At 43.6% G+C, this 18376-nt stretch overlaps 1 protein-coding gene across 2 annotated transcripts in view; it reads left to right on the top strand.

Annotated features, from left to right (window-relative positions):
- The window catches only part of LOC135195022 (ecto-NOX disulfide-thiol exchanger 2-like), a 200809-nt gene that overhangs the window by 39541 nt on the left and 142892 nt on the right, over nt 1–18376 (top strand). Inside the window, exons 1-3 of one of the 2 annotated variants that reach the window (XM_064221321.1) lie at nt 854–1336; nt 2431–2637; nt 14166–14336. In XM_064221321.1, the coding sequence (XP_064077391.1) occupies nt 1165–1336; nt 2431–2637; nt 14166–14336 (550 nt within the window). In that variant the 5' untranslated portion in view covers nt 854–1164. Of the gene's footprint in view, nt 1–853; nt 1337–2430; nt 2638–14165; nt 14337–18376 lie in introns of those variants that run through there. The other variant, XM_064221323.1, reaches the window with a different exon arrangement.

Here is an 18376-nt window from a genome sequence, read left to right on the forward strand (position 1 = left end):
ATGACTAAACTTTTCCTTTGGTGGCCAAATTGTATTTGATATCTGGGTAATAATGTGTAACTATCTACAAAGGAAGTGTTTGGCAATAATGCCGGTAGGAAAGTTTACAAATACACTTTTAGGAAGTAGGTGCGGGAGGAAGTGCATATCCTATTGCTCATGTTTGCAGTGACATTGGCCTACTAACCATGGCCTTACTTTTTATACAACCTCTCTCTCTCTCTCTCTCTCTCTCTCTCTCTCTCTCTCTCTCTCTCTCTCTCTCTCTCTCTCTCTCTCTCTCTCTCTCTCTCTCTCTCACTAATATGCTAGAGGACTGTCAGTGCTATTTTTAGATATATTTCCTGGTTTTCTTGAAAGTGATAGTGTTTATTATCAGCATTCTCATAGCTTGATAAAATGTCTGTGCAAATCATTTTGAATGAAAGCTGAAGCAGGTAATTTTACAGTTTGCTGTATCAAAGTGTTTTATGAATATGATGAAGACCTAGTTGAACTCCAAATTATGAACATGAAGAACATTAAGTTGAACTCCAAATCAAACCCATAATTTTGTTTAGAAGATATTTATGTGAATGATTATTGCTAGTAGGAAAAATGACGATTATCTTTCTGAGGTCAATTCATTAGAAATAATTGCAAAGCCATGCGTAATTAGTAGCAAGGTCATTGTCTGAGGTTAGTAGTTTTTTTATGTTGGGGGTGGTAGGTGAGTAATGTTGGTGCCACCACCATGACCTTGCAAGGCTGCTGTAAACCATAGGGATAGGTAATGTGGGGAGAAGTATAAGCTTTTAATACTCCCTCCATTGCTGTAGCAATTTCAGTTTCTGTTCGTGGCTCCTCGGTGCACTTAGTCCTGAGAAGAGAGAACTTTTTTTTATTTCTTTTGAGGAAATTGTCTTATAATGTGTTCACTGGTATAGTGGTGATATTAATGCTTTATTGTTGTGTTAATGAAGAAAGTTTGTTAGTGCTTGAAAATTTCCAGATTTTCCAACTCTGAACATTAATTTGATAGGAAACAGTGAGACTGGGAAACATTCAAGACTAACTTGTTATTATGCATAACTTTATAACTGTGTTTTGTGTGCTGGATATTATATAATCACTAGCTTTGTGGATCTCTAAAATACAAAAAAGGACTATACTTGGTTTGGCATCATGAGTGGTGACGTTATTCGGGATGCGCTTTCTGTTATGGCAGAAACTAGCCAGGTTACTGGATACCGCCTTCGATTACGAATGCAGCACATCCTGAAAGATGTGGCTCAGTTGGCTTATGAACGACCACAATTTTTTGCTGATGTCCCACCCCCACCTTTACTTGTAAATGGTGATTATTAATTTTTTTTGTACTAATGTAGTTTCATATCTTCTGTTTAAAGTTTTTCTTTGAATTATGGGTGTTTATGAATTTATTCTTTAAATTGTTTTTCACTTAGAGAAGTTCAGTGAATGTAGGTCAAGAGTTTTTGTAACATATTATAAGAGGCTATTGAAGTATTTACTTCTTACAACTTAAAAGTAATGTATAGGAAATTTAATTCAGTATGCATTTGATATTTCCTTATGCATGTAATAATTGTTAGATTTCTCACTCTTAGCATAGTTGAAACTAACATTATTTATAATGAATGTGCACAGATCACTAGACTGTTTTCTGAAGTTGAAGAGATATTTGAGGAGTTTGAGACTCTAGAGATATGAAAATGAACTTCATAATATTTACTGATACATTGATATGTGCAGTTTTTTTACTTTATGAATTGTAGTTTTTGCAGTGTTAGTCTTATTTTTAAGTGTCAGTTCCATTTATGAAAGTGCTATAAGTAATTTAAACCTGTTCTCATACAGAGAGAAATACGTACATACTTTTAGTCTTTTGTGTGGAAGAACTACATCATGTACTATACCATAAGTTTTAAAGGGAAAAGTGAAAAATGCAGGATCAGTAATTAGTAGGAAGATATAGCGTATGAGAGAGAAAGAGGGCTAACAAGATTTTCTACTTAAAATCTTTGTCGAGAAGAACATGTAGTGCTTTTCCTCTGTCTGGTGTATTGATATTCTAGCTCTCAGAGATATTGATGTCATATGAGTGTAATGCAGAAATCAGGTTTGATATGCTGTGGTTTCATTTAGGCATGTTGATTTTGTTGTAAGAACTTTAGGTCTTGTATAGCCTAAATTTATTATTATAATTTTTTTTATTGTTCCCATTTCCGTTTTGAGAAAAATATTTCACGGTACTGCAAAATTGCCAGAGCTTAGTGTAATTGGGCAGTTTTAAAGGATATATAAGTTATGTATGTAATGAGTAGTGACATCTGGTATAACAATTCATTTCAAAGAATGACAGTTGAGTCTGCATTAATTGATAAACAGAAGTTTAACAGTGCTTAGCTTTAGTAAAATTGAAATTTCCAGATGGGCCGCCACCCATGCGTCCAATGCCTCCGGGTCCACCCCCTGGCACAACAATGGCCACTCCATCATCCACAAGCCAGGGACCATCCAGCATGTCAATGGGTGGTATGATGGCCCCACCTCCTCCACCAGGACCTACAGGGCCCCCTGGTCCACCTCCGCCTCCACCTCCAGGACCAGTTATGCCTGCAGACTACCCCACTGGTGGTAAGTTTTGCTTCTTTCAGTTTGGCTTTTCTCTCATTTTTGTCTTGGCTAAATCTTATTGTAATATTGATTGAATGATTGTTAAATCATTCAATCAATATTGAATGATTGTTAAAAATGTCTCTTTTCACATAACAGATTGTTAAAACGTAAATTACTATAATATGTAGGATTTTATATTGGTGTGATATGCATTGTTTTATCTTGTTTGATGTGATTGAGTGGTGTCATACTCAGTGTAATTTAAATGTTCTTGATTTCACATGAAACCACAACTCACTTTTCCTGTACTCATTTTATGTGTAAGGACACTAGGTAGATTCATTCCAGTATGTATTAGAAATTAGATATGTATTATTACCTTGGGTTAACTAGACAAGTAAAGCTACCCTCATTTGGAGCACCCCTCTTGGACCATTTTTTCTTAAGGTACTACTGTAATTCATTTTTACATTCAACTTTTTCATGTCGGCATGATTATCATCTTATTTAAATTTATTTTTGTTATATCCTTATGTGATAATTTTGTTGTAGGTCATGCCTTTTCTAGATTTGTGCTGTGTTAATCCAAATTTCAACAATTAGAAATACTAGTCAGTCATCTATATTAAGTTTTTGTACATGAACTTCCCTGCCAGATATATACTTAGCTATAGTCTCCGACGTTCCGACAGAATTTCAAATCTCGCGGCACACGCGACAGGTAGGTCAGGTGGTCTACCTTACCCGCCGCTGGGTGGCGGGCGTATGAACCAATCTATCTCTCCAGCCAGATTTTTTTCTATCGCTGAAGCGATAACAACTGTTGTCGGTTCATTCCGATATATTCTTCATTTCTCGCTTGCCTGGAGATTGATTTGGACATTTTGGTGACGTATTCGCTCTATGTTGGCTTGGCATACGCTGATTGTGGACCGTTATTGACTTTGCGCTGGATTTTCCTGTAGAATGTCTGATTTTGATTCTGTTTCCAAAACTCCGGTTTTGTTTAGAGTATGTGTGACCGATGGATGTAAGGTGAGGTTACCGAAAGCTGCGGTTGACCCTCACACTTTCTGTGTTAAATGTAGGGGGAATGAATGTTCGTTTAGTAACCCGTGTCAAGAGTGTGAGGTTTTTGAACGAAGATGAATATAAGGCTCTTTCTTCTTATATTAGGAAACTTGAAAGGGATAGGGTACGTAAAGCTTCTTCAAGGAGTTCGAGCAGGTCGAGAATGAGTGAGAATGAAACTAACATTAATGTAGTTTTAGAACCTTCCTCCCAGGTCTCAGCTCCTGCTCCCCACACCGAAGCCGTAGATTCGTCTTCGGAGGCGGCGGCCTCAAAAGCTTCCTTGTGTTCTAAGGAAGACAAGAATCTTCGTACTGATCAAGGTAAGAGTGTCAGTGATGATAAGTGCAGTGTACCCAGTGATGTGGAGGGTGCGTCTGACCGGCTCCTTAGTGCCTCCAGGCCTAGACCTCTTCCAGACTCCCAGTTCCAGTGGAGGAAGGAAAGGTCGAAAGCCGCAGGAGGGCTAGGGAGAGCCCCCACCGGTCAGGCGTCCCTCGGCAGATCCTGAAGTTCGCTCCCAGGCTGCCTTGGATCGTAAGAAGAAGAATATTCTTCGCCAGTGTTTTTCGTCATCCTCTTCTCCTTCGCCGAAGCGTGGTTGGAGCTCTAAGGAGGCGTCACGCCCGTTGAAGAGGGCTGCGGAGGCTCCCTTCAGTACGTTAGCGTCCAGCCCAGAAGACTTTTCTGATGTAGCTTCCTTGCAAGCAAAGAAGCCTAGGAGATCCGGAGATCGCCCTCCTTCTCCCGCGCCTCGCGCTGAGCTTGCTTCGGAAGAAGATCCTGGGGACTCTCCTTCTCGAGTGCTAGCGGGCCTACAAGCTCAGATCACAGCCTTGGCGGACTCCTTGGCATCGAGATTGCGTAGAAGGAAGGATTTGTCTCTCCCGATCAAGAGATCGAGGCGCGTTTCGTCGGAAGAGCGCTCTCCTTGTAATCGGCGTTCTCCTTCTTTTGAGGATTCTTCTACACATCGTAACTTTTCACGAGAGGAACACCACTCCCGCTCGGAGGTGTCGAGACGCCATTCGACGGATAGGCGCTCCTTGGAACTATGAAGATATTTCCTCAAATCGGATTCCTGCCTCGGGTAGACGCTCAGCCCCTTCTGTTTCTCCTTCTTCTAGAGTTCGTGCAAGAAGAGAGAGTCGCTCAGGTCATAGAAGACTTGGTTCGTCGTCTCCGTCTCATCTTTCTTCTCCTCGTCTTCTCAGAGAACCTAGGGAATGCCCTTCTGAAAGTAGGCGCACTTCTCCTTCCGACTACTGTAGTCGGGCGTCGGATAACGTGACTGGTAGGCGCTCATCGCATGGAGTTCGCTCCTCCCCTGTAAGACATCAAGAGTCTAGTAGGAGCCCTGCTCCTGGTTAAGCGTCATTCGTTTAGTAGCTGTTCTCCTGGAGAAAGACACCTTGATCCTCGTTTGCTTCGTTCTCCTAGTAGGCGCTCTTCGTTCTCGAGACTCCCTACTCCTGATCGGTCTCCTCTTGCTAGAAGTCAAGAACGCCTCAAGCGCCCTGATTCTGTTAGGCGCTCGGAGCCTTACAGACGTTCTCCCTTGGTAAGGACCAAGATCTCGCAGAACGCCCTGTTTCGTTTAAGCGCTCGGAGCGTAGCAGCCGCTCTCCGCTTCGTAGGCATCAAGAGCCTCTCAAGCGCCCTGCTCCTGAAAGGCGCCCTATTTTTAGCAACGTTTCGCCGCTTGGTAGGCGCCAGGATTCCACTAAGCGCCCTGTGACAGATAGGCGCTCGGCGCCTAGTAGCCGCTCTCCTCACGATCGGCGCCAGGATCTTAGCAGGCGCTCTCCCTCTCGTAGTTTCCCTAGGGATAGACGTGGTCTTTCTAGAGAAAGGAGTCCTTCCTCTTTGGCTGTTAAGAGTTTGTCTGCATTTAGGAAGGAATGCGAGTTTAGACAAGAATTTTCGGATAAGCGTCCTTCTTTTACAACTCGTCGTTCTCCTGTACGCCTTTCTACTTTGGAATCTTCTCCTCATTCAAGACGTTTGTCTCCTTCATCGCACTGTACCCCAGCTAGGAAATCATCTAAGGATTCTCATAAGGATCCTCATCCCCGTTCTCCTCCTCAAGAAGACCAGGAAGCCTCTGAGGAAGAAACTAATACTTCGGCAACAGTTTCTTCGTACAAGAAGCTCACAGAGCTTCTCCTTCAGGAGTTCGGAGAGTCTTTGAGCCCTACTGCTCCTCCTTCTCCACACTCGTTGTTCTCCACAGCGAAAGCAACGAAAGGATCTTCGTGTGTGAGAATGAAACCGACTCTTTTATGAAGAAAGCGCTCAAGAGTTTCGGTTCATGGATGCGTACTAAAGAAGAAGCGGGGAAAACAATGTTTGCCTTCCCTCCGTCGAAGCTTTCAGGACGGACAGGATTTTGGTATGAGACAGGAGAACCCTTGGGACTGGGCCTTCCGTCTTCAGCTGACGCAGATTTTTCGGCACTAGTAGACGCCACTAGAAGATCAGCTTTGAATTCGGCCAAAACTACGTGGGCAATGAATGAAATGGATCACATTCTAAAAGGCATTTTTAGAGTCTTGGAAGTTTTCAACTTTCTCGATTGGTCCCTCGGAGTCCCTAGCCAAGAAAACTCAAGGACCGGACACGTTTTCTCCGGAGGATTTGAATTGTGTCTTATCCTGTATGGATAAATCGGTGAGAGATGGGGCCAGCGAAATAGCTTCACTGTTTGGAGCAGGGGTCTTGAAGAAAAGATCAGTATTTTGCTCATTTTTAACAAAGTCGGTCTCACATGCTCAGAGATCGTCTTTGCTTTTTGCCCCTCTCTCTACACAGCTGTTTCCTAAACACCTGGTTCTAGACATTTCGAAGGCTCTCTCTCTCTGCCAAAGCTACGCAGGACCTTCTAGCGCAGTCTGCAAGGAAGCCGCGCCCTACCTTCCAGACTAAGACAAGAAAGCTAAGCCGACCTCTCAGGAACCCTTTCGAGGGGCATCTACCTCTAGATCCTCTTCGTTCAGAGGTCGGAAACCAAATAGAAGAGGGAGGACTTTTACGAAGTCAATCAAACCTCCCAAGTAAGACTCAAGTCCTTCAGACAACTGTAGGCGCCAGGCTTTTACAGTTTGCAGAAGTCTGGGCCCAGAAAGACGCAGAGGCCTGGACCCTGTCAATTTTTGAGGAAGGGCTATCTAATCCCGTTCTCTTCGAGGCCTCCCTTGACGAATACCCCGAGGGAGTTGACGGCCAGATTACAGGGACCCCATCATGAATCAAGCCCTCCGACTAGCGTAGATCAGATGCTGGAAAAGGAGGCGATCGAACTAGTGGCAGATCATCTTTCGGCAGGCTTTTACAACCGCCTGTTCCTAGTTCCGAAATCCTCAGGGGGATGGAGACCGGTGTTGGATGTAAGCGCCCTGAACTTCTTCGTCGAAAAGAAGAAGTTCACGATGGAGACCACTGCCTCGGTGTTAGCAGCACTCCGTCCAGGGGACTGGATGGTGTCCTTGGACTTACAGGACGCTTACTTCCACGTACCAATCCATCCTTCCTCGAGGAAGTTTCTAAGATTCATGATGGGGGGAAGAATCTTCCAATTCAGGGCCCTGTGTTTTGGCCTCTCCACGGCCCCCCAAGTCTTTACGGCCATCATGAGGAATGTGGCACAATGGCTTCACCTAGAAGGGGTGAGGATTTCGCTCTATCTCGACGATTGGCTTATAAGGGCCAATTCCAGAGATCGTTGTCTGAAGGACTTGAAGAAAACCCTGGATTTGACTTATTCCTTAGGACTTCTGGTCAATCTGCAGAAGTCAAGTCTGATTCCCGCTCAAGAGTGGCGTTTATCTGGGGATCCAGATGAACTCTCTGAGTTTTCGGGCTTTTCCGTCACAGGAGAGGATAGCCCGGGGACTCGAAAAAGTAACAACCTTCTTAGGGAAAGAAGTATGCACAGTGAGGGAGTGGATGAGTCTGCTGGGGACGCTCTCCTCACTGGAGCAATTTGTTTCCCTAGGAAGGTTGCACCTGAGACCGCGTCCAATTCTTTCTTCCATCGGAATTTGGAGTCGTCCTTCTCAGGATTTGAAGTTCTCCCTGTCAATTACTCTTCAAATCAAGAAGGAGTTAGCATGGTGGGCGGATCCCGACAAGTTCTCGCAGGGACTGCCTCTTCAATCCCAGAACCCCAGCCTGGTGTTGTTCTCCGATGCGTCGGAAACAGGTTGGGGGGCGACTCTGGGAACCAAGGAGGTGTCAGGAACATGGATGGGGGACCAGTCTTCCTGGCACATCAACAGGAAAGGACTAATAGCGTGTGCTTGCTCTCTGAAGGAGTTCGAGTCAGATGTGACAGGAGCAGTTGTGCAAATAAACTCGGACAACACCACGGCTCTGGCATACATCAGGAAACAGGGGGGGACGCATTCCTTCTCTCTGTACGAAACAGCAAGAGATCTTCTTCTGTGGACAGAAGAAAGGGGGATAAAACTTCTCACCAGATTCGTACAGGGAGAAGAAGGAATGTAAGGGCAGATCTCCTCAGCAGGAAAGATCAGGTCCTTCCCACAGAGTGGACTCTGCACCAAGATGTTTGCCAGAGCCTTTGGAAGTTGTGGGGCAGGCCTCTCTTAGACCTGTTTGCAACTTCAAAGAACAAAAGACTGGATCTTATTGCTCTCCCATCTCGGATCCAGGAGCAATAGGGATAGACGCTCTCCTACTCGATTGGAAAGGACTCGATGTATACGCGTTTCCCCCCTTCAAGATTCTGGGGTTGACTTTAAAAAAGTTCGCAGAGTCAGATTCCGCGAGGATGACTTTGATAGCTCCCTTTGGCCAGCACAAGATTGGTTCACAGAGGTGCTGGAATGGCTAGTGGATTTTCCAAGATCGCTTCCTCTAAGGAGCGATCTACTCAGACAGCCCCACTTCGACAGGTACCACAAAAACCTCCCCGCTCTCAGTCTGACTGGCTTCAGACTGTCCAGAAACTGGTCAGAGCGAAAGGCTTTTCGTCAGCAGCTGCTAAGGCAATCGCTAGAGCGAGGAGGTCTTCCACATTACGAGTGTACCAATCGAAGTGGGATGTCTTCAGAAGATGGTGCAAGAGGAATAACGTTTCCTCTTCCAGTACCTCTGTGAATCAAATTGCAGACTTCTTTTTATTCTTAAGACGAGAATGTGGCTTAGTCGTTTCGACGATTAAAGGCTATCGTAGTATGTTGGCGAATGTCTTCAGGCACAGGGGCCTCAACTTATCGGAAGATAAGGACCTACAGGACCTTATTAGGTCTTTTAACACAACGAAAATGCAGTATCCTAAGACACCTAGCGGGAATTTGGATGTAGTCCTCCAATTCCTTGGGTCCTCTAGGTTTGAACCCCCTAATTCAGCCTCATTCAGAGACCTTACCAGGAAGACTCTGTTTTTGATGGCTCTAGCTTCCGCCAGAAGAGTGAGTGAGCTTCAGGCGATTGATGGTAATGTGGGTTTTAAGGAGGACTCTCTCATTTGCTCTTTCCTTCCTGGTTTTCTTGCAAAGAATGAGAACCCATCAAGTCCATGGCCCAAGAACTTCGAGATTCGGGGGTTATTTCTTTCTTTGGTAGGAGAAGAACCCGAGAGAACTCTTTGCCCAGTGAGAATGGTGAAATACTACCTTAGAAGAAAAGAGCAACTGAAAGCCAACCGAGAGGTCCTGTGGTGTTCAGTAAAAGAGCCTACTCGTCCATTGTCGAAGAACGCATTGTCCTTCTTCTTGAGAAGCCTCATCAAAGAAGCACACGGATCCTGCAGAGAAGAACATCTTAGGCTTCTTAAAGTGAAAGCACACGAAGTAAGAGCCATAGCAACTTCTCTTGCTTTCAACAAGAATATGTCCGTGCGAAATCTGATGGAGACAACATTTTGGAGATGTCAGTCAGTGTTCGCGAAAACCTCACTACTTACGTGATGTGAGAATCACTTACGAAAAATGCTTCGCCTTGGGCCCGTACGTATCTGCGGATTCAGTGCTGGGGCAGGGAGCTGGAACTCATCCTGTTTAGTAGTATAAATTTTTCCCCCTTGTATTTGTTGTTGTTGGTTGCCTTAAAAGGAGGATGCATGAAGGCATCTCTTTAGGTCGTAATACTAATCTTTAGTAGTTTGGTTAGGTGGTCTGATGAGTGTGGCTCCTTGCAGTAGTAGTGGTTAGGACCTGTTAAGATAGGGACGAACTCCCTTTAACAGGATCCGACTTGGATTCTACCACACAAAGGGATCACATATCCCAGTGGTAGATCCGAGAGTCTTTCAGCATCAGGTCACGTCCTAGCTGTAGCTCTCCAGGCAACGCAGACTCAGAGATAATATCAATGAAGTCTTCTGCCTGAACAGGTAAGAACCAAGGTTATTTATATCCTACAACATCAGTTGTTTCTTATCTCTCCTTATTACTTTAGCTGTCTCTTACCCTCCACCAAGGGTGCCAATCAGCTAAGTATATATCTGGCAGGGAAGTTCATGTACAAAAATGATATTGTTAAACTACAATAAAGTTTTGTACATACTTACCTGGCAGATATATACGTCTAATGGCCCACCCAGCCTCCCCTCAGGAGACAGGTGAAAGAGAAAAAATCTGGCTGGAGAGTAGATTTGGTTCATACGCCCGCCACCCAGCGGCGGGTAAGGTAGACCACCTGACCTACCTGTCGCGTGTGCCGCGAGATTTGAAATTCTGTCGGAACGTCGGAGACTATAGCTAAGTATATATCTGCCAGGTAAGTATGTACAAAACTTTATTGTAGTTTAACAATATCATTTTTATTGTCTGCTGTCTTCATTATTAAGAATGTGATATGAGTCATTACAGTGTTCTGCTTTAGTTTGCACCTTTACCATTCTTTTCATGGCCAGGAAGGTGACCTTGTATGCTTCTCTCCCAAACTGCAGCCTTGGTTAGGTGGCTGAGGGGAGTCATCTAAAATAGAGTTGGGAACACTGACCCTGATAACTAAGCATTGATGTTAGTTATTGGGGTTGTGGCTGAGCTATGGAAAATTTCATTTTAATGCTTCTGATCTGGAGGTTGCTGTCTATTACTGTGGTGAGCAGACTATTTTTCGCCCACAGGGCATTTCGGCTCTTCTCCCTGTTAGTAGAACTGAGTGAGGTTTGGCAGTGTGGAATCATGTACAAGCAAGGACTCAATTCTCCACTCTTGTGAAACTGAGCTCTTTGATCAGCATTGCAAAAACTTCCATCTTTGCATGCTATGGACTTGTGTTAAATTGATTAATTAAAGAGTGTACACTATAGGTTATCCTAAGGGATTTTAGCAGCATTCATTTGGCTGACAACAGTAACATGACTTTCTGATTTTTCATTTATTCTCTATGGTCATTTCCACATCACTGTCCAACTGCTTAAAGTTTAACCTGTTTAGCCTGCTTGCTTAAATTTCCTCTCTCATTCAAGAAAGAGTCATTTGGTTAAACCATGTCAGAGTGAAGATGTGATTTACTGGTCTTGTGAGACAGTTTAATGGTAATCTTGAAATGTGCCCTTTTCAAAATATTGGATTGAGGAGGTAGAGATTTGACCTTGGTGCTTGGTGAGCCATTAATATAGGGTCAAAACTGGGTGTCAGAAAAAATTGAAGATATTATACATATATTTAGACAAATATATATCATCTCATCGTACAAAATATACAAAAGTCACATATGATTATTAAAGAATGTTAATGAGCTGTGAATTATAATGGAGCAGCAGCAATACACTTAGTCAAAACACACTATAGGTAAGATATTCCTAGAGCAAACAGCAAGCAATGTTCTCTGACAAATTCACAATGGGCAGCGTCTATACATTCATTGAAAAGAGTTGGTAAAAGTAAGAGCATATTGGCCAAGAACTAACAGCAAGAATAGCATCAATTGGTCGATAAGAGGCCAAGCAACCATCAGCATTCGGGACATATATCAGAGGTGTTGTCAGTTGTAAGAGATACATCAGAGAGGGATTCTGCAAATACTATGTATATATCAACACAAAATGAGCATCCATGAATAGTTGTATACCTATGCACAATTATATATACAAACTCATAAAATAGGACATGCAAAATAATTTTTGTATAAAATACCAGTAGTAAAATAACAAATGCAAAGAAAATTATAACTTACAAGATGGTCATTGGAGGGCTGCTTTGGTAGTTAACAATTGGAATTTTGACATTTTCACTCATTACCTCCAAATAAAGAAAAAAAAAACTACTGCCCAAAGAAGTGACTGAGCGACAGGTGCTCCATCTCTTGACAAGTTTGTTTATTAAGAGATGACTGACAGCCCTTTGTTGTTTTATTATTATTATAGTAATTGAGACTGGTTGCTTTAGCAGCATGCAAATTTTAATGTAGCTTCTGTATTTTTCTTATTTCTTATCTAGAAATGTTCGGTTGATATTCCATCAGATTTTTGGATCAGATTCTGGAGAGATACAACATAATTTTGATTTATCTTCTAGTAGTTCATCTAGTGTTTTGCAGAAGTGTTCAGTTCAGTGAGAACTAGAGCAGTAGATATGCTATTAGTTCTACAGATGGTTATGACTAGTTCTTGTATAGTAGAGAATGTCCCTGAAGTTGTGTTCAGAGTTGTTGAAATTCGTCCTTGTCTTTTCATCTCATTTTTTAAGACCAATTCAGTTTCAGTGAGGCTGCTTCTGATGCTGCTAGTTTTGTTATGTGCAGGTGTGGGATCTTGCAAGTGTGGGCTTATATAATTTAGACCATTTCTTAGTACTATATGTATTATTAAAGGTATTGGCTGCTTCAGCTACTTTCAACTTTGAGTTTATGTTCTCATATTTCTTATTTTCTTGTCTATAAGTAGTTTGCTGATTTCCCATCTGTCTCCCCAATGAGAGATTTAGCAATGGGATTGAATTTTTATCTTTCACTCAGTTTCCATCCGTTAGCTTCCCTTTTGATCAGAACTGTTGGTCTTTGTTGAATTTTGCTGCCTTGTGTGATTCCTTCATCCTGCTTGAAAAGGTGAAAGTAAAAGAGGAAACTGACAACTGATGTGAGTGATTCAAATTGTATGTGTATTGCCCAGAATGTCCTGCCTTTAAAGTTCCATGGCTTCTATCAAGGTCTTTCTGACATGAGATTGGAATCAAAAGGTATTCTTTACTCAAATTTCTTCAACGGGCACCTGAATTCTTGGAAAAAGGTGTATCTCAATCTTTGCTTAGTCTCCTTTCTACTCAAGATTTTTTAAAGATTTTTTTGAGATTTTGTTCTTGTGGCATTTTCCTCAATTTTATTTGCTTTGTTGGTAAAGTGTAGATGTACTAAAGATTATATACAGCATCCCTTTTGCCCCAGTTGTATTACATTTTACTATTTTTTTTCACGCTTATCCCTTCCCTTTTATCACTTGTTTAGCTGCCAAATTTCTTGTATCTGTGCCTTCATCTGTCTTGGATTTATAAGCAAATCTTTTGGATGAATCCTGTGAGAGCCAAGAAATGTTACTCATGTAATACCATAGTAATCACAACTATATAAACGCCTCTAGACAAATGTGCGTATACTTCTTGGTAGGAAGTCTTTGGTGGGGTATGCAGTAAATCACAGTATGTACTTTAATCAACTTGTGGTTAAGGGGAGTTCTACATAATTTTGTTCAAGTGCTTTATCATGCTTAATTTGGAAATGACTGTTGCCTTTTCCTTAGAAGGTGTTTCATCTCAAGAAACATCAGCCACAGCTGCTTAGAAGCTTTCTCAGTAAGGCTGTGCTGGTAGTCAGACAGTTTGTTCCATTTATCGTAATTTTTCCCTTTTTATTGGAATTCTTATGAACCAGTATTGTGGTCATTCTTCAAGGATGTGCTGTACAATATCCATACCCATTGTTTGATGTGAAAGTAATTTGTCTACTGTCAGTCTTTTTATGTTATAAGACTAAAATCCTCTGTTCAAATTTCAGTTCGTGAATAGGCCTGTTACAAAATATATGAATAATCTACAGTGGATTATATTGTACATTATTTCTACAGGAATCATATATCTCAATTTACATTTCTTGTGTGTAGCTGTGATCCAAGCCGATTGGGCAGTTCTCTTGTTTATACTTTCATCGTTGTAAAAATGCTTTATACTTTTAGTGAAGACATGAAAAATTAAATGAGCAATTTCCTCCTACCTCCTTATTGATTACCTTTAGACATTGCAAAATCACCAAATTGAAGAGAGGTGGTGGTTGAGATAAGGTTAATTTCCCACTGGTGACAGCTTCACTTTTCTAGTTAACTGCCACTGACAACCTATTTGGAATTCTGAATTTAGCCCTTAGACCTAGGAATAAATGTTCTGAAAAAGGGAAACATTTACAAGATTTGAAAATTATATTTGCCAAATAGATGTGCCTATATGTGTGTTCATGAACTGAAAGTTTTCTTCATATATAATATTTTGTGTTTTTTTCTTCATGAAATGCAGTAGCAGCAGGAATGATGGCACATGGACCCATGGGAATGGGACCAGGAATGGGACCTGGCATGGGCCCTGGAATGATAGGGCCCATGCAGTTAAACGTAAATCCTGCCACAAATGACGCTCCTTTAGAATTTAATACAAATAAGAACAAACCACCAATGCCAGTAGCCACAAGTAAGTCAAGTAAGCCTCATTGTTGAAGCTGCTATTCAATATAAGTTTGCATGGTAGAGTTAAATGATCAGTTATCTTCTGACTACCATTAGGTTGCTTGAGATCTAGTGGTCTTAGATATTTAGTTTTAAGTCAACGTTTATGTAGAATAATTTGTGCCATGAAATTTGCATTCTGTTTTAGTAAAAAAATACATAAAGATTATATTTTATTTTTTATACATTATTAAGGAATAATTCCAGTGCCATTAACTGTTCATGCTGTTTCTGTAGATTTTTGTTTTTCCATTGGATGTGGATTTTATATTAGGCAGCGATTACTCCTTAACATTTGAGTGTATGCAGAATTGCATTGTAAGGAAATTATTTCAGTATTTAGATAATTTTGTCGCTTAGTTTATAAAAGCTCAGATAATCCCATGCAATTATAATATCCCTTATTTTGTGATTATTATGTTGGTAGATGAAGTGTACCTTCTAGATTTCAGCAACTGCCATTAAAATAACTGTGGTTATTGTAGTGTGGACAAGCAACCCCTGTATTCGTGGGTAAATCTGTTGTCGGAGTGTTGGCATGTATAAAACATTGAAGAGTAAAAATGTTTTCTTCTTTTGATATGTTAAGTTCAAGTAGTTGATGGTGCCTTATATTCCATTTTGTTCATGAAACTTACCTGTCAGATATATATATAGCTGTATTTTCCGAAGCTGTATTTTCCGAAGTCCGACAGAAATTAAAAAACTTACGACACACGTAGTGGGAGTCAGGTGGTTAGTACCCATTCCCGCCGCTGGGAGGCGGGTATCAGGAATCATTCCCATTTTCTATTCATAATTTTTCTGTCGCCGGTGTTGTAAACACAGTTTTCAGCACCTCCGTCTTGAATTTAGGAAACTTGGCTACTATAAGTACCCCTTTTTGATTTTTTGGTATCTTGACTTTTGGATCGGTGGCTAGGCACACGTTAATTGTGGATTTGATTGATTTTGGCTTGATTTCTCTTTAAATAAGATGTCTGGTTCTAGTTCGGCTAGCGCCAGGTTTTGTACCAAGAGTGATTGGTCGAGGTAAGGCTACTGAAAGCAAAGCTCAGTAGACCCTCATACTTTTTGTAAGAGTTGCAGAGAGCATGATTGCATGTATGAAAGTCGCTGCAAGGAATGTGAGTGTCTTTCTGATTCTGGATGGAGAGCGTATGAGTCCTATCTGCGTAAGCTTGAACGGGATAGGTTAAGGAGGTCTTCCTCCAGGAGCGTTTCAGGTAAACGGCAGGAAGTTCATGTTTCTCCTACTAACCCTCCTTTAATCACTACTCCTAACCCTGTAGTGTTGCCTTCGGGCCCTGAAACAGTGTCTGTAGAGGGTAATACCCTTACACTTATCTTAAAGTCGATTCGTAATTTAGAATCTAAAGTGCTCGCCTTAGAAGGCAAAAGTGAAGGTGCAAAGTGCAGTGACAGTGCTCCTTCGTTGGTGGAGGGTGCGTCAGATCGGCCCCATTTCGCCTCTAGGCCTAGACCGCTGCCGGACTCCCAGGTTTCAGGGCGAGATGGGCATGTTCGAAAAGCCCGCAGGGAGGGTTACGGGGAACAACGACCCACCGATCTGACGTGCCTTCGGCAGTATCTGTTGACGTTACACAGACTGCCAAGGAGCGTGCGCGTGCACGCCTCCTGAAAGAGTGTTTCTCTTCTTCAGAGGCTTCCTCCCCGCACAAGGGGTGGAGCTCTCATTCTATTTCACGCCCGCTGAAAAGGAGCGTTGGTGATCGTGACGCTTCACGTCCAGTTTTGGCTCTCGAGAGGCGATCATCGCCTGAGAGTGTGTTCGCAGCCTTCCCGCCACAGAAGAAGCGTAAGGAGTCATCGGATGATGACTTTGTTGAGCGCCCCAGTCGCTCTCGAGCGCGTGCTACGGCAGTTTCTGGGAGAAGGAAGAAGGCGTCCCCTCGCCCCTCGCCTTCTCACAGGATCAGCCCGTCACCTGACAAGGAATCCTCTCCTACTGAGAAGATCCTGCGCTCTTTGCAGCAACAGCTTGCTGATGCTCTTGCTAAGAAAGGGACGCAACCACGTCCCCAGGAGGAAAGGTGACCGTCTGCCTGTGAAGAGATCTAGAAGGTCTCCCTCTCCCTCTCCTCGCTCGTCTATCTCTCCACTTTCTTCGCCTGCTAGAGTTCGTGCGACTCCCCCAGCGGCTCTCTGGAGGCCGTGCAAGAGATTTTGCTCTTGCTCGCGCAGAAGCGGTATTACCCGCTCGTAAGCTTGCGGTGCGAGAGCTTGATACTTGCGTGAACGCTTCGGTGCAAGTTCCTTCCTGACGCTCGGTCGGAAGCCAAGCGAACGCCAGTGGCATCTAAGAGTGCACCAGCGGAAGCAGAGCGCGCACGAGATGTTAAGCGCGCCTTAGTTAATGTCATTCGCACGCCAGTGGACACCAAGCGTGCGCCAGCGGACGCCAGCAGCGCGCGAGTGGACGCCAATCCCGCGCTAGTTGCAGCCAGGCGTGCGCCAGTGGACGCCAGGTATGCGCCAGTGGACGCCAGGTGTGCGCCAGTGGACGCCAGGTGTGCGCCAGCGGACGCTCGGGGTGGACGAAGATATGTGGAGTTTTCGTCGCCTCCCACCTGTTTGTGATGAGTCTTTGCAAGTTGCTCCGGGTCTTAGAGATACGACCGGAGTTTCTATTAATGAGTCAGCTTTACCTTCCACTTCACAGCAACGCGCCTCGTGGAAACTTAGACCAGATAGTCTTGGTCCAGCCTATTTGCCTCCAACTTCACCTGTGTCGGAAGCAGAGGTTAGTGACGCTTCGGTTGAAGTGGATGACGAGAAACCTTTGGCGGCAGTCTCTTCCGACTACCAGGTTTTGACCCGCCTTCTTCAATCAGAGTTTGGAGAGACGTTTCACCCGGAAGCTCCTCGCTCTCCTCCTTCACAACTTTCTTCGTCCAAGATCAACAAGGTCTCGGCATTCGTTAGGATGAAGAAGTCCCTTTCAACTAAGAGGGCTCTTCGTAAGGTCCATGACTGGATGGAGAAAAGGAAGTCTCAGGGAAAGACTTCTTTTGCCCTGCCACCTTCGAGACTTAGTGGGAAGGCTGGCATTTGGTATGAGACCGGGTGAGAAGACGTTTAGGCTATTAGACTTCCCTCGTCAGCCCAAGGAGACTTCGCCAGCATTGTGGATGCCTCGAGGAGGTCTCACCTGTCCTCTTCGAAAGTTTCATGGTCTACTACGGAAATGGACTACCACCTTAAAGGCCTCTTTCGGACGTTAGAGGTCTTCAACTTTCTAGATTGGTGTTTGGGAGTTCTGGATGCCAAGTCTAGGAGTTCCGACTCGATTAGTCTGGGGGAGCTGTCCAGCGTAATGTCGTGCATGGACAAGGCCGTCAGAGATGGTTCGGAGGAGCTTACAGCTCACTTTTGCACAGGGCTCTTGAAGAAGAGATCCCTGTTTTGCAATTTTACAGCGAAATCTGTTTCTCCGTCACAGAAAGCAGACTTGCTCTTCGCTCCTTTTTCGGATCATCTCTTCCCCAGGCTATGGTAAAAGACATTGCGACCAGTCTACAGGAGAACCGGCCACGCAAGATCTCCTCGCACAATCTTCAAGGAGACCTGCGGTTCCTTCGTCCTCGGGAGTTTCGATTCTCAAGAAATCGAAGCCCTTTCGAGGTAGTTCTTCCTCGAGACCAGCCCCTCGAGGAAGAGGCACTTCCAGAGGCAGAGCCACGGCGCTGGCCAAGAACAAGAAGTGAAGCAGAAGTCCTTCAGTCACCGGTTGGAGCCAGGCTTCAGCTTTTTGCGCAAGCCTGGGAAAAGAGAGAGGTGCGGACAAATGGTCCGTGGACATCTTAAAGAAGGGTTACCGGATCCCGTTCCTGAAACCACCCCCGCTGTCTACGACACCCAGGGACATGTCTCCTTCCTATCGGGGAGAAAAGCAACAAGTGCTTTACGATCTGTTAGATCAGATGATCGTGAAACACGCCGTAGAACAGGTCTCCGACTTGAATTCCCCCGGATTTTACAACA

Source organism: Macrobrachium nipponense, chromosome 15, assembly GCF_015104395.2.
Source record: "Macrobrachium nipponense isolate FS-2020 chromosome 15, ASM1510439v2, whole genome shotgun sequence".
Classification (NCBI taxonomy): Eukaryota; Metazoa; Arthropoda; class Malacostraca; order Decapoda; family Palaemonidae; genus Macrobrachium; species Macrobrachium nipponense.